Raw genomic sequence first — 14,169 nt, forward strand, 5'->3', positions numbered from 1 at the left:
GGACGATTTCAATATTTGTTTTTCTTTATATATCATACAAGATATTGCTTAAGCATCACACTTTCGGCTGGGTGTGATTGTCTGAATATTCATTTGCGAGCGAGCAAAGCGAGCGAGAAAAAATGTAAGATCTGTGAGGTCGCAGAGTGAAAAATTACATCTTATAAAGAGGAAAAAACCAAATCATGATGGGGTTATAAGCATCACGGAAGACTGAAAAAAAAATTGTTTTAAAGTGACATATTGTATCATCTATAAATGCGAGCGAGCGAGCGACCTTTTTAGGGGAAATTAGTCTTAGTCGCTTTAAATTAGGTGCAAGACTAATGATGAGCAGGTTAGGGGCACGTGCCCCCCCCCCCCCCGTGCCTACGTGCGAAAGGGATAAAGACACTTATTAGAAAAGAACAGGAGCATGTGTCAAGGTACAAAGAGTAATTATCAAAGGTTCAAACGGGGCACTTCTTACACCTGAAAGGAGGCACTCACCAGAAATGAGATAGGGCACTTATGAGTATGGCGGAAAAGGGGTATCCATCAGAAATTGATTTATCAGAGGTGAAAAGGGGCATTTATGAAAAGGGGATAGGTCCCTTATTAGAAAGGAAAAGGGGCACGATTCAAAATAAAAGGGCAGTTAGCAAAGGTGAAAATGGGCACCCATCATAGATGAAAAGAGTACTTATCAGGAGGGGAAGGGGTACTTTTCAAAGTAAAACGAGCATCTCTCAGATTTGAATAGGGGCAATTATCGGAGGTGAAGAGCGCACTGAAGTAAAAAGAATTAACTTCTCATATATGAAAATGGTCATTTACCAGAGATGAAAAGGGACACTTTTTATTTATGAAGGGCCTCATTTTCTAAATAGCCCTTATCAGATAGGAAAGGGGGCACATGTGTTCATGAAATGTGCGCTTATCCGAGTTAAAAAGGGGAAGGGGCACTTATTTACAAAGTAAAAGTGGCCCTTTGGGGGGGGGGTACTTAAAGAGTGGGGCGAACTTTGCCCCCTACCCCTGCCACCCGGCCCATCATCTGAAAATCCAAAATGATGTTGTAGGGGCCGGGCGCGGCTTTATCATGAGTGCTTTTATGTGAACTTCTTTTTTATAAATATATTATGCTGGATTCCGACCCAGATTGCACACTCTAAAATGATAGTATGATCATCCCAATACGCTTCCGTCGTTACCGTCACTGCCATTTACGTATGGCCGGCCGGCGTATTTTTTTATTTACACGCTAGCGAGGGGAATTTCTCGATTAATTCCAATGAAACCGCTTAAAATTCCAATGAAACCGCTCGCGAAGAGTCTAGCCTAGATCGGAGAGCTCGCTAGTGCTATACGCTAGTGTGAATTTACATCCAGGAGAAAGTTTGCTTAACTTTTTCTTGAAACACTTGAACGGTTATGGAAACTGTTTGTGTTTCTAATCTCCAAATATTAATATTATTCTGCAACAAATATAAAACATTGATTTCTACTGTGATATGTAAAGGCACGAACTTACGTTAATACATACCCAACCAAGAAGGTGCACCATGGTAATACATTTTAACAAACACATCAACATGTTACCTAGACAACTCATCACCATAGCCATTGTAAAACCATATATTAATGATACATGTAAAATATGGATTGAAGCAATTCTCGTCAGTTGGCTGTATCCTGAGTGTGATTATAATGGATTTTGAGTAACATTTGCATCTACCTGTAGTTGAAGAATAGATACAGTGTATAACATCAATTAAGTTGGAGTTCAATTGGAAGGAAGTAACGAGGAATATTAAAGCAAGGGAGACTGGGAGATGAGGAATGCAGGAAGTTAGAAATTGAGAGATTACTCGCGAGATAGCCTTGCATTAATGAATCCTTTATATAATGTTGTCTTGAGAGAAAGTAGACGATTTTTTTTTAAATTGGAGATTAGTGCAAGTATTAGATATATTGGAAATAGAATTAATGAGAAAGTTATTTTTTATCAAGATCAATACATGGGGGGGGGGCACCATCAAAATAGGGCACTTTCTGGAATATAAGGTGCACCTACAAAGGGAAACATCAAAATGTATATCTACCATATTAAGACATTGATAGACGTACGCGTAACGCATGTCACACACAGAAAAATGAGAAGAAAAGAAAGAATAATGTTTTTAAAAAAGAAGATAGAGGAAAAGGAGAGAGACAGAGAGAGGGAGAGAAAGAAAGAAAGAAAGAAAAAAGGAAGAACATGAAACTTAACTTTACACTTAGGCCTACATATTACATTTCCGACTGAGTTGGATCGACATGTGCTTAAGTAGTCTGCGGACGAAAGTACAACAATACGTTGTGGCGTGCGCCTGTAATCCAGCTAAAAAGTGGAAGTTACAAACTGATTCAGCCGAGGACGCAGGTTCGAAACTGAGTCACGTCTTTCGGATGGTGACGTTTAAAGGTCGGTCCCAGACGTAAATAATCATATCTGATTGATACACGTCTGTAGAAACCCAATACACACACACATACAACAATACGAAAACAGAAGTTATATGAAATTGTCTATATCTTTAAGAGAGAAAGAGAGGTTAAATTCTAAAATGAAATGAAAGGGGTTATGTGACTCTCAAGGAGGAAATTAAAAATTTCTATCGCTCATGACGACTATTTGGAATTTCCTAATTTTTTTTAAAGTTCAAGAACTTCCTGGGCTCCGCCCCATGCAAGACTCCCGGCAGCAGCAAATTATTTACACAATTTCTTGCTGTCTGCTGCCTCGAGATCACTGGAGCGAAGAAAGGTAACATATAGCAAGAATAAGGATTTATCCCTTTTATTATTAAAGACTCCCGACAAAGGCTCTCCCCTGCAAAATTGGAGAGAGTTTTATGTAGTTTAAGCTTCTAACAACCACGCCCGTGGACCTTTTATTATTTACACAAAGGTAAAAGTGTATAGCAAGAATCCCTATTCAGTGAAGGATTCATCCTTTTTATGCAGATGCTTCTTCTACCATTCTTGACCAGAAGTGCGTTTCAAACTCAATGATGTGGGCATCTTCCCATTGAATGTTGTGTCCAGTGTTACGGGTTTGTTTTGCTACTTGCTGCCTAATCTGAGGGCTCTGTTGTGCTCTTTAAAAAGAGGACACAATAGGGGCAGCGCAATTTAAATATCAAGGAATGTATTAGAATTTATTTCTAAAATGAAATGAAAGGGACATTTGACTTTCAAGAGCAATAAAAACTCTAATCCATCCCTTGAGATTTAAATTGCACTGCCCCCATTCAGTGTGCTATTTTCAAAGAGCACAAAAAGGCTTCAGATTGAAGATTCCATCTCATAAAATTGTCTATAAGAGAGAAAGAGAGCCTTATTTCTGAATTGAAAGGGCTATTTGACTTTCAAGAGCGATAAAAACTCTAATCCATCCCTTGGAATTTAAATTGCACTGCCCCATTCAGTGTGCCATTTTCAAAGAGCACAAAAAGGCTTCAGATTGAAGATTCCATCTCATAAAATTGTCTATAAGAGAGAAAGAGAGTTTATTTCGAGAGAAAAAATGAAATGAAAGGGCTATTTGACAAGAGCCCTTTCATTTCATTTTAGAAATAACCTCTCTTCCTCTCTTATAGACAATTTTTTCTCTTGAAAGTCAATAACCCTTTCATTTCATTTTAGAAATAACCTCTTTTTTTCTCCTAAAGACAATTTCTCTCTTGAAAAGGCTCTGCCAGGCCCCTCAAGCTCTGCCATGTTGTATGGATCCATTAGAAAGTAAAATAAGCCCACTCAATAATTAATATATATTAAAACGCCATAGCGATTCATCAAAATAAGAAATCCACGTAAGAGGCATTTTGAAAATTTTAAGAACATTCCTTCAAATTCCAGGATATTGGATGTTATTTTTCAGGAAACTCTATTTAAACGAGTGGAAGCACTGGCGGTTCTGTTTTTTTAAAACTGTAACAATTCTCCTTGGATCAGATATAGACCAAAAACAAGCCTCATTATCTTCAGTATACAAGTGTTATTTCGGACCTTACAGCTTTCATAGAAATCGCTTCTGGACCGTCAAAGAAAAAGTTTGAGAACCCCTGGTCTACGCATTATACACATCAGGACCAACTTGACAACTTGACAAAAATTTGAGAGGGGTTCGACACCCCCCCCCCCCCCCTGCGTACGCGCCTGCATGTGCATCCCTTCCTCCTTATTCCCTTATCCATCGTTACCGTCACTACCATTTTAGTAGGGCCGGCCCCCTCCTTTTAACGACTCCCGAGCCATCAAGAATGACCCCATAATTTATAGATTACCATTCTGCCGTTCTTTGGAAGGGCCGGGCGCGGCCTTTTCAGAAGTGTTTCTACACTAACCTTTTCATGCACTCCGGCTTAACATAAACAAGCATGCTAAGATTTTTTTGAAAAGAAGCATAATTTCGACTCAGTTTCGCATAACCTAAAAATAAGAATACGGCCAGTCACCCCTCCCCCCTCCCCTCAATGCATCCGCCTTCACGCACCCCCCTTCCCCTTGTCTTTCCCTTATTCGTCGTTACTGTCACTAATTTTTAGTGCCATTTCGTTTTCTTTCTTTCTCCCCGGCTCCTCTCTTCTTTTTCTTTCCTCTTTTTTGAACTCTTTCTCTTTTCTTTACTTTTTTGTTCTCTTTTCTTTTATCTTCTTCTTTTTCCCCCCATTTTTTCCCCCTCTTTCAATTTTTTTGCGCCGCCAATAGGGGGGGCCGCGGCCGTTTCGGCCCACCCCTGGATCCGCCACTGTAATATAATTATGGTTTTATTCATTCTTTCATTATTATTAAGCTAAGAGGCACACTGTCCTACTTGTAGCTACTTGCTCCCTCTATATAGAAAACTTCCCAAATCGGTGCCATGATCCTCTTTTTCTTATGTTAATGAGAGCTGAGTTAATGAGATAGCCACCTGTCACAGTGACCTCGCTGGCTCCCTGGGTGGTCTAAACCCTTCTGGCTCAAGTAGTAAAGCCTCCATTTAAAACCCTAACAGGATTGACTGTTTCCACTAATGGATCTTATCGGTCGTAATGCCAAGTCATAAATCTTTAAATATATTTTGCTCGCTCGCTTCGCTAGCTCATGAATGAATCTTCAGGCCATCGCCCACAACTGCAAAGTATGATGCTCAAGCATCTTTCATCTTGGACCACGTAAAGAGAAAATCTTGAAGATCTTCCCTGCTAAATTATAGGGTATATATCTTTTCCTGAAATTGGTATTGTTTTCTATTTACGGTTACCCTTTGTGTAAAGGTGCCCCCTTTTCCCCCAAATCAAGTTCCTAAAGAAAATATATTTTCGCCCAAAGCAGTGGGGCAGGAATCCCCCCCCCCCCTCCTCCAACTTCCTCTTTCTTCTTCACTTTCTTTTCTTTTTTGAGGTACTGCCGCTGCTGCGCTCGATCGGGGGTTGCTGCAAGGGTTTGAGGTGCTATCATCAGATAATTTTTGAAGAAATGCATTCTTGGTGGTGGTGGTGGTAGTTATTTCACCTGACTGCTAAGAAAGCACAAAATTAATGCTTGTAAGTAAGCAACCAGACGGCCGACGGCTTTAGGTCCTCTCCGAGGGACCTGGTAAATGATTAATGCCTTACCAAAGGACACTATAATCCGCTATATCCAAGGCGATGCTATTGCGCATCGCCTTGGTTTCGAACCCGGGTCACCGGATTACGAGACTACTGCTCTACCGACTGAGCTATAGTTATATCGCGCCTCCATTTCTTTGTTTTTTTTTTAATTGATTTTTTAAGTGAAAAGGGTATACCCTCAACCCCCCCCCCCCCCCAAAAAAAGTGAATTTCTTCCACTCTTTTGTTTTTCATTTTCCTTGCTCATCGTTTTTGTTTCCAGGTTTACTAAAACCGCCTCCCAAGGACGGGACTTTCTATAATTATATTCTCACCATTCATCTCGATCCCAGCAAACTCTCAGACCTGCAGACCTCTCCTAGGCTCGATTGTTTTGTTCCCTCACATAATTTATGTAAGAATGTCTTCATGACATTCGTGGCCCCTCAATCACTGAAATATTGTGCAACTGGTCCAGTCATTAAGGGGGCATTGAATTCATTGAGGAGATAGGGCGGGGGGCCGGGGGGGGGGGGGCAATAACCATATAATTATAATGGTGGCTTCTTATGCAACCGTATATTTCACTGGACTGGTATACTCCAACATTATTACACTAGCTCAAAGACTCGAGCTGCGCGCTCCATCGCACGACGGGGTGCTGGAGAATGGCAAATGGTGGATGAAGTTCGTGCCAAAAGGAAATTGCCGGGTCTGGAGTCGAACCCATTTAAATGAGAATCAACTATACCACGACAACTCCACATTTTTTTCTAATTATAATTTTATTGATATTCCTTTTCCCTTTTCTCTATAAAGCTCTTTTTTTTCTTTCTTAGCTATAATTTTTCTTTTTCATTCCCCCTGGTAATCCGACTTGGAAGCACTAACTCTGTTTCCATACCCCACGTAGCTACTAGTGGTGATATTATGAGCAACAACAAAAAACAAAACAATTCTAGCTAGTCACTTAATGTATGCAAGTTTTTATAGGCACGACGTCATGAGCTCGCTGCAGAGTGCATTATTTAAACCCCCATAGGCAAACTCTCAATACTGAACAATTATAATAATAATAATAATAGTAATGATAACAATATGTATAATAATGATGATGATAAGAAGAATCAAGATAATAATGAGAATGATAATCATCATAATGATGACAATAATGATAATAACAGCATCAATATTAATAAATAAATGAATAAATCTATTGATTAATTAATTAATTGAATCATTCATATTCCTCTTTCTTTTCTTACAGGCCTCAAAGTATAGGTTACAGGTATTATGGTTATCATCATCAAAATCAGTGGCGGATCCAGGGGGGGGCCCGGGGGGCCCGGCCCCCCCCCCCCCTTGAGAAAAAAATCATGTAAAATCACGTGATTTTTACCTTTTTTGGGGGTTGGGCCCCCCCCTGGCGCTCAAGGGGGGGGGGGGTGCAAATTGAAAAAAAAAAGTGCTCACTACCCCCCCCCCCCCCCCCCCCCCCCCCCCCCCCACTGAGCGAATTTTTGACCGGCGCGTTTTTCAAATTTTCGGGAGCAAACAAACAAACAAAAAACAAAAACAAAAATGGTGCTCTGTACCACCCCCCCCCCCCCCCCCCCCCCCCCCCACTGAGCGACTTTTCGGCCGGCGCGATTTTCAAATTTTCGGGAGCAAAAAAAAAAAAGAAGTTGGGCCCCCTCCCCTAAGAAATCCTGGATCCGCGCCTGATCAAAATCACTCATTTCTCGTTTCAACCGGAAGATTCTATTAGACAGCTATCATTAACAAATGTCACAAGCACTTGTGTTTCTTTTTTAATTGTATTCGTTGTTGTTGTATTTTTTTATACATTTTTTAAAGTAAAATTAGTCCCTGTAGGCCCTGCTTGTGTCACTCCGGGAGATATCTCTCCAATTTCCCTGATTGGTTTGTGAAGCTCTTTTCATGAAATGATTGTGAAAATAATGATAGAATAAATCTAATGATCGATCCATTTGACTATGAATATTGATCAATAACGTTTTGAGAACATATCGAATTTATCTATCAAAAGGTATAACCATATTCTCACGATCACTTTAGGAAAACACTCTATTAACTCAATCGCAACAATACCAGATGACCTATGACATTGTCGTCATCGTCTGCGTGCAGGTCGGGGAATTCCCATTTCACGCTTAGGGTCTATGTGAATTAATGACGCATCGAGTATATTTCGCAATTTCCTTTATTTTCGGGTTGTACACACAATTTTTTGGTGCTGCGATGATTCATCATTATTAGGTATCATCATAGATCAAGAAAATATGTAAGTAGACTTCTCTTATTTTGATAGTCAGTTTAGCTAGCACGCACACGACCATGCACCTGGCAAGACAGTGCCCAACCGCCCAGTACAGTGCAGTGGACGTGCGTGGCCACACAGATCATGGACGCTGTACTGGCATAGACCTCTAGTCTATCATGTCATTGTCAATGCATTCACTTACTGATGTAGCCTAACTAGCTGTATGTGGTGGGGTTGAAGTCTATGAAATAATGAAGACTGTCTATGATAAAAGACATTTTTGTTGCCAAGCAGTTGATTGGGACTGTTGAGGGCTACCATTGCATTGACTAGGAAATTGAGGCGCTAGTGTAGTTCCCTGTCCAATTTTTTTAGCAGTCCTACAGGAATTTTAGCCTGATTTTTACTAATTTTAATCATAATCATAGGTCTATATTGCATTTTCCACCTGAATTTGGATCACATCCGACATCAGGAAACCTTCGTGTAGGGCTTTGATGCTGACGTCGTCGCTCCTAAACGGAGGTTTTCTGATGTCGGATGTGATCCAAATTCAGGTTGAAAATGCAATAGATCTATATGATTATGATCAAAATTAGTAAAAAATTGGGCTAAAATTCATTTGCTAAGAATGGATATTAAACTGCTAAAAAAAAATGGATACGGAACTACACTAGCGCCGAAATTGAAAGATGTGGGACTATACTAGACCTATACATATAAATTATGTTATTACAATATTAGCAACACAACTGACTTTATTGGGCTAAAAATGTTTTTAAATGAATTCCAAGTTGCATTCCAGTTCCATGATTCAATGTGCTATTATTTGTGTGTAAATTCTGTGGAGGTGAATAGATTTTAATTAATTATTTGTCATCGTACAAAGGATATTGCACCAACCAGAAAAATCAGTATATATATCCTCTGCAGAAGTCGAGATGATTGTGCAATTTTAAAATAATATTTCATGCCATGGTTTGTGAAAACCACCAGGATGACTGTGCAATAATTGTTTCATTATCTGATGGTTAAGGGTGCGTGAATGTGTAAAACAGGTGAACACGTGTTTAAATACGCTAAGGCTATAAAGACAATAGGTGCATGTACCAACTCATGCAAAATGGTAAGGACAAAAATATGTTTTGCTTTCTGTTTATATTCATTCATAGGATGGTGTTCTCTAGGTCATATAAGTGCATTTAATAAACTACACATGCATACTAGTACTGGATGCATGTGAATCATATGCAGTGTTTGAATCTGTTACTGTTCTGTCAAAGCTAATTGTTAGGAGAGAGAGAGAGAGAGAGAGAGAGAAATGAGAGAGAGAGATAGAGAGATAGAGAGAAATGAGAGAGAGAGAGGGAGAGAGAGAGAAATGAGAGAGAGAGAAATGAGAGAGAGAGAGAGAGAGAGAGAGAGAGAGAGAGAGCTTGTAAATGCTTTCAAGTTTAAGCAAATATGTCATATGTTGCACTTAAGGACACAAAAATACCAATACTGCAGAAGAAATACATGTCTTTATCTGTGCAAGCAATATATGGATATACAGTAGGCTTACGGTTGCACCAAGTGAGAGAAAGGGGGGGGGGGGAATTGGGGAATCCTGAAAAGGACTGTCAGCAATCTTTCTTTCTTGAGTGTTTGTGTAGTAATGAAAAGGACTGTGGAAGTCTTACTAATTCTTCTGAAGTCAGGTGTCAGCCTCTAAATTTATTTCCAAATTCCTTCCTTGCGTGTAAAGTTGGCCGGATCATGAACAGGTGGGTTGGCGTCGAATTTGAACTTGACAAGTTCTCCAATTTTGTGGCCCTTCTTTGTAAATGTTCTCATGCTTGAATATGCTTTTTCGTATAAAATACTCATATGATATATATGTCAAAGATCCATTTCTAATTTATTCTTCTTTGAGAGAGTGTGTTAATCAATCAATCGTATCCTTTGTTTTATTTTGATGCAGGTGAAGAGCATTTGTTGGCAACATAATTATATGAGAAGTCCCTTCTACCAACAACAAGTTACCATCAAACTACCTGTAGGAAATCAGTCTCGACAAATTCCCCTGCCTTCCCTGCCTTCCCTGCCTTCCCTGCCCTTCCCTTGCCTTCCCCTGTCCCTTCAGATTTGAAAAATCCAATTCGCAATACAGATTGGTGTTTAAACTTTCTCTCAATCATCCTTATTACACCTTCTTTATGAACTTACGAATCTAGAGAGACTTGTTGTACCAGGAATATTGACAAACATTTCAAAAATCAGCTAGGCCTGATAAAAACAAGACCCAAGATATTAACGCAAAAAAAGAAACACATTCAGGAGGTTGCCAATTTCTTTACGAAGCGTGATCCATCTGCTATACTGACCGTCGTATAATGCACTCAAGTCTTTCACGAGGCCACACATCTGGGATAACTGTCGTTCTCTCAGGAAGAGGCTTCTTAAGCAGTTACCCGGAGACTAGGAGGCGGGATCCAAACGGTAGCCCACCGGCTAAAAACGGTTATGATGGGGGTCTCCTAAATGCCCCAGTCAAGCTACAGCTTGTTAATCACAAGCATGGGGGCTACTCCATCCGTGTAGTGCACAATGATGATAGAGTAAGTATCCTTAATGAACTTTGTGTCTCTAAAATAAAGAAGTTTTGAAATTTTTATTTGCATCTGTAAGCAACCTCATTGGAAAAAAAAGGAGAAGAGAGCGAACAAGATAAACAGTAGGGAAATAGGAGAGGGAGAGAGAGAGAGGGAGAGAGAGAGAGAGAGAGAGAGAGGGGGGAGGGGGATAGGGGGAGGGAGAGAAGGGAAATGGGGATCAAAGAGAACAAATACACATGTTTGCTGCAAATATATCAAATTCCACTTCTTTAGAAGGTCTTTTATGCCAGAGATAGTAGTTTTTTTCTTCATAATAATGGTAATATTATTACCAATAATAAAGTTTAAAAAAGAGAGTTTCTTTTGAGTAAGTATAAGAGAATAATCATGTTATCAAATTAAGAAAATGTCGTGCAAAAACAGGCAGAAATAAGAAAATTACTACTAGTCAATTACTAGACTTAAATATATACAATTTACATTTCACCACCTCTGCAATACATCATTAAAAAGCAAGTCTTACGTGTAAATTTCTTACATGGAAATGTAAGTGCCAGAGTAATTTTCATTTTCATTTTGATTCTTTTGCATTTCAGCCACGATCTCAACCTATCATCAGCGAAAATTTAGATGACATATCTGTTCTGAATCACACAGCGCAGGAGTTTGAGTTCCTCTTGAACAGAGACGGCAGTCGCCATTTGATGCTTTTCAGCAGCTTGGACGAGGGACAGCAATTCCAATTGATATTCGGTGCCGTCAATGTCCAAGGACGAATCGGGATGTCAAGTCAGTTTTTTTCACACTTTTATCTTATTTTGGTTGCTGAGAGCCAGAAGGGCATTTTCTCTATATGAATTGATACTACTGTGAAGCCTGGCTATAAAGACCACCCAAGGGAGACAAGAAAGGTTGTTTTTATATCCAGGTGGTCTTTATCTACAGGTTCCTTTTCTAGTACATGTTTCAATGAGAAACCATTTTCAAGGAAAACAAAATAAGTACCGGTATGTGGTCTTGGTAGACAGGTGGTCACCAAAGCAGGTTTGACTGCATTTAGTTAATGCTTTTTTGGCTGTTAACAGAAAATTTGAAGGTTATGTTTTTATCACACAATTTGAAACAAGCATGTGAATACAGTCTGAACTGTCACTTTTTGTCCCCACGATACATGGTGTGGGGAAAATGTTCACCTGTAGGATATTACTGTGTGGGGTTACTGCAATAGCGACGCTGTTATGTGCTAGGCGAAAGAACAGGAACACCCAAATAAATGTACAAATATGATTGAATAGTGTACTTATTGCTTGATGACTTGATTCAGAGGCTATTTCCAGATACATTCACATAGTAGATGGCTATATTTCCCTATAAGATGTACCAGTCTATAGAGCCTGTCTATAGAGGCCACCATAGGAAGAAATATGTACCGGTATCGTAGAACATGTCCAGAAAAGCCACCTGTCTATAGTGGTCACTTTTTTTTGTTTCCCTTGGGTAGCCTTAATAGATAGGTTTGACTGTTGTTACAATCATTTGCCTGCTCAGGAAGTGAGAAGGAAAATTGAAATAAAACAGAACACTTGAGGTTTGAATGCTCAAGTAGGTAAGATAAGATGAGCATTTTAAAAGTATTGAATGCCAAAGTCCACTTGAGTTGTTTATGCTATACTGTTTCACGTTGTCATGTACAGTCGTTTATCGAAGCAGCACTTGAACAGAACATTGAACTTATTCCATACATGAACCTCACACATATAATGTCCGTCATATTCTAGTAAACAGCCTAATTTCATTATCATGAATTCTTGTCAAAATATATTATTGAAGGAAAGAAAAACTATCAGTAATGATTTTTGCTAGTGTCAGGTAGTATCTTTTAGTTTATCTTTAATAATTCATCTGAGTATGTGCATATTAAAACGTAATAGTTAATGTTTTGGACAGATTGCTATGCAATTCCAATGTAGTTGCAATTGTTTATATCAGTACGTCTACCACACTTATTAGTGACGTAGATCAATGTCAATTGATAGGCATTGGACCAAATTTGGAAAAAATATATTATTCCATTAAAAGGCTCAAACTTGAATCGTTCTTTCAGATAAGCACAATTTAATGAGGTAGTTCAAACTTGACGTATCATTTTATATTCTGCTTAAAGCCAGAAGGACATTTTGCATTGACTTAATGTCTTTCTGGCTCTCAAAGTCAGGGTATTCTTTTAACTACCGTATGTATTCTTCAATCTATTCAGCAATCCACGTTCTTACAGCACTTTCCAGTGACTCCAACATGATACTGCTTACAGGAGAGTAGCCTACCTCATCTCCAGTACTTCCTGAAATCCATTAAACCTCATTTTGTCTATTCCTCACCCACCCCCCCCCCCCCTCATCCAGGTAAACGAGGAGTAGCTCCAATGGCAGCCAGGTTTCCAGGCCAACAGGGATCCAATGATGTAGGAGGAGGAGGAGGAGGAGCAACGATCAAGAAGAAAGGATCCAAGATGGAGAACGACAGGGTTCCTACGTCAACACCTATGGGCAATGGAGGAGACGACATTGATATCCGTAAGTTCACTCGATACCTTCGTAAACTCTTGCCTACGATAGCCTTTGGTTCCTGTATTAAAGGGGTGTAGCATGGCAAATACTGGTTAACGCCATCTACCACTTCTTTTGGACAACTGCACGTAAACGAAAGGACTTGATTAACAGTCAGCGCGTACTATAGCGTTCGCGAAACAGACCGAAGTTCTCCTCACGCTTTGGTTTTGCGTATGTTGCATGCACGTGAATACTTCGGTCGCGTAGTCTTTTCATACTCGATTGGCCCCGAGTCAAGCCACAGGAAAGATACGTAGACTCATCATGCTACACCTTCTTTCAAGTTAAAGGGAATGAGATAATTCAGAATGTAATGGTTATGATACTTCATTAGAGCAGTTATGGAAGGCCCTGATCTAATGCAAAACTGGGTAATGGGGACACACTTGGGGAACAAATATATATATATATATATATATATATATATATACATACATGTATATCTGCCTCACCCCCCCCCCCCCCTCCCCATTTGATAATTTTTTAACATAATTTTCTCCGCCTAGTAATAAAGGAGACTCTTTTAATGCTTGATTTATCATTAATAAAATAATTACAAGGGCCTGCATCAACCCACAGAACACATATAATTTGTGTTCATATTCACCTTGTTTCATGGTACAAAGTAAGGATTGTTAAATTTGCATACAATTCCAAGGAAATGGGATGAATTGACTTTTGGAAGTGATCGACCCATACTGAACATTGGTTTAATACAAACAACTGCCCTGGCTAGGGATGTGTAGAATGATTACTACTACTGACAGATGCAGTGGAAGCGCTATTAATTTCCTTCGTCAGTTTGCAATGTTCTTATTTGATTTGTTTTGATTTTTGATTTACCAACAGCAATACAGTGTTTCATACAATGTGTTTACATATATAGAAGAGAACTATTGATTGGTAAGAGGGGCCAGATAACAGCACATATGCTAGTCGAGCCTTTAACCTCTTAAACAGCTATTAAACAAAGTATTTTGGTACAAATCAGTTCAAAAAAACGTAACAAATCAAGAATAATGAATTTAGTATCGATACTTTACAAAAATAAGAATACTTAACAATGTCTTACAATA

The 14,169-nt window shown here is 39.2% G+C and overlaps 1 protein-coding gene across 1 annotated transcript in view; it reads left to right on the plus strand.

The window, feature by feature from the left end:
- The first annotated feature begins 7,788 nt into the window (after positions 1 to 7,788).
- The window catches only part of LOC115920244 (ranBP-type and C3HC4-type zinc finger-containing protein 1-like), a 28,910-nt gene continuing 22,529 nt past the window's right edge, over positions 7,789 to 14,169 (plus strand). Inside the window, exons 1-4 of the mRNA XM_030975600.1 lie at positions 7,789 to 7,908; positions 9,851 to 10,487; positions 11,081 to 11,273; positions 12,887 to 13,057. Coding sequence (XP_030831460.1) covers positions 10,263 to 10,487; positions 11,081 to 11,273; positions 12,887 to 13,057 — 589 coding nt within the window. The 5' untranslated portion in view covers positions 7,789 to 7,908; positions 9,851 to 10,262. The remainder of the gene's footprint in view (positions 7,909 to 9,850; positions 10,488 to 11,080; positions 11,274 to 12,886; positions 13,058 to 14,169) is intronic.

This window comes from Strongylocentrotus purpuratus, unplaced genomic scaffold (genome assembly GCF_000002235.5).
Source record: "Strongylocentrotus purpuratus isolate Spur 01 unplaced genomic scaffold, Spur_5.0 spur5_scaffold_8, whole genome shotgun sequence".
NCBI lineage: Eukaryota > Metazoa > Echinodermata > Echinoidea > Camarodonta > Strongylocentrotidae > Strongylocentrotus > Strongylocentrotus purpuratus.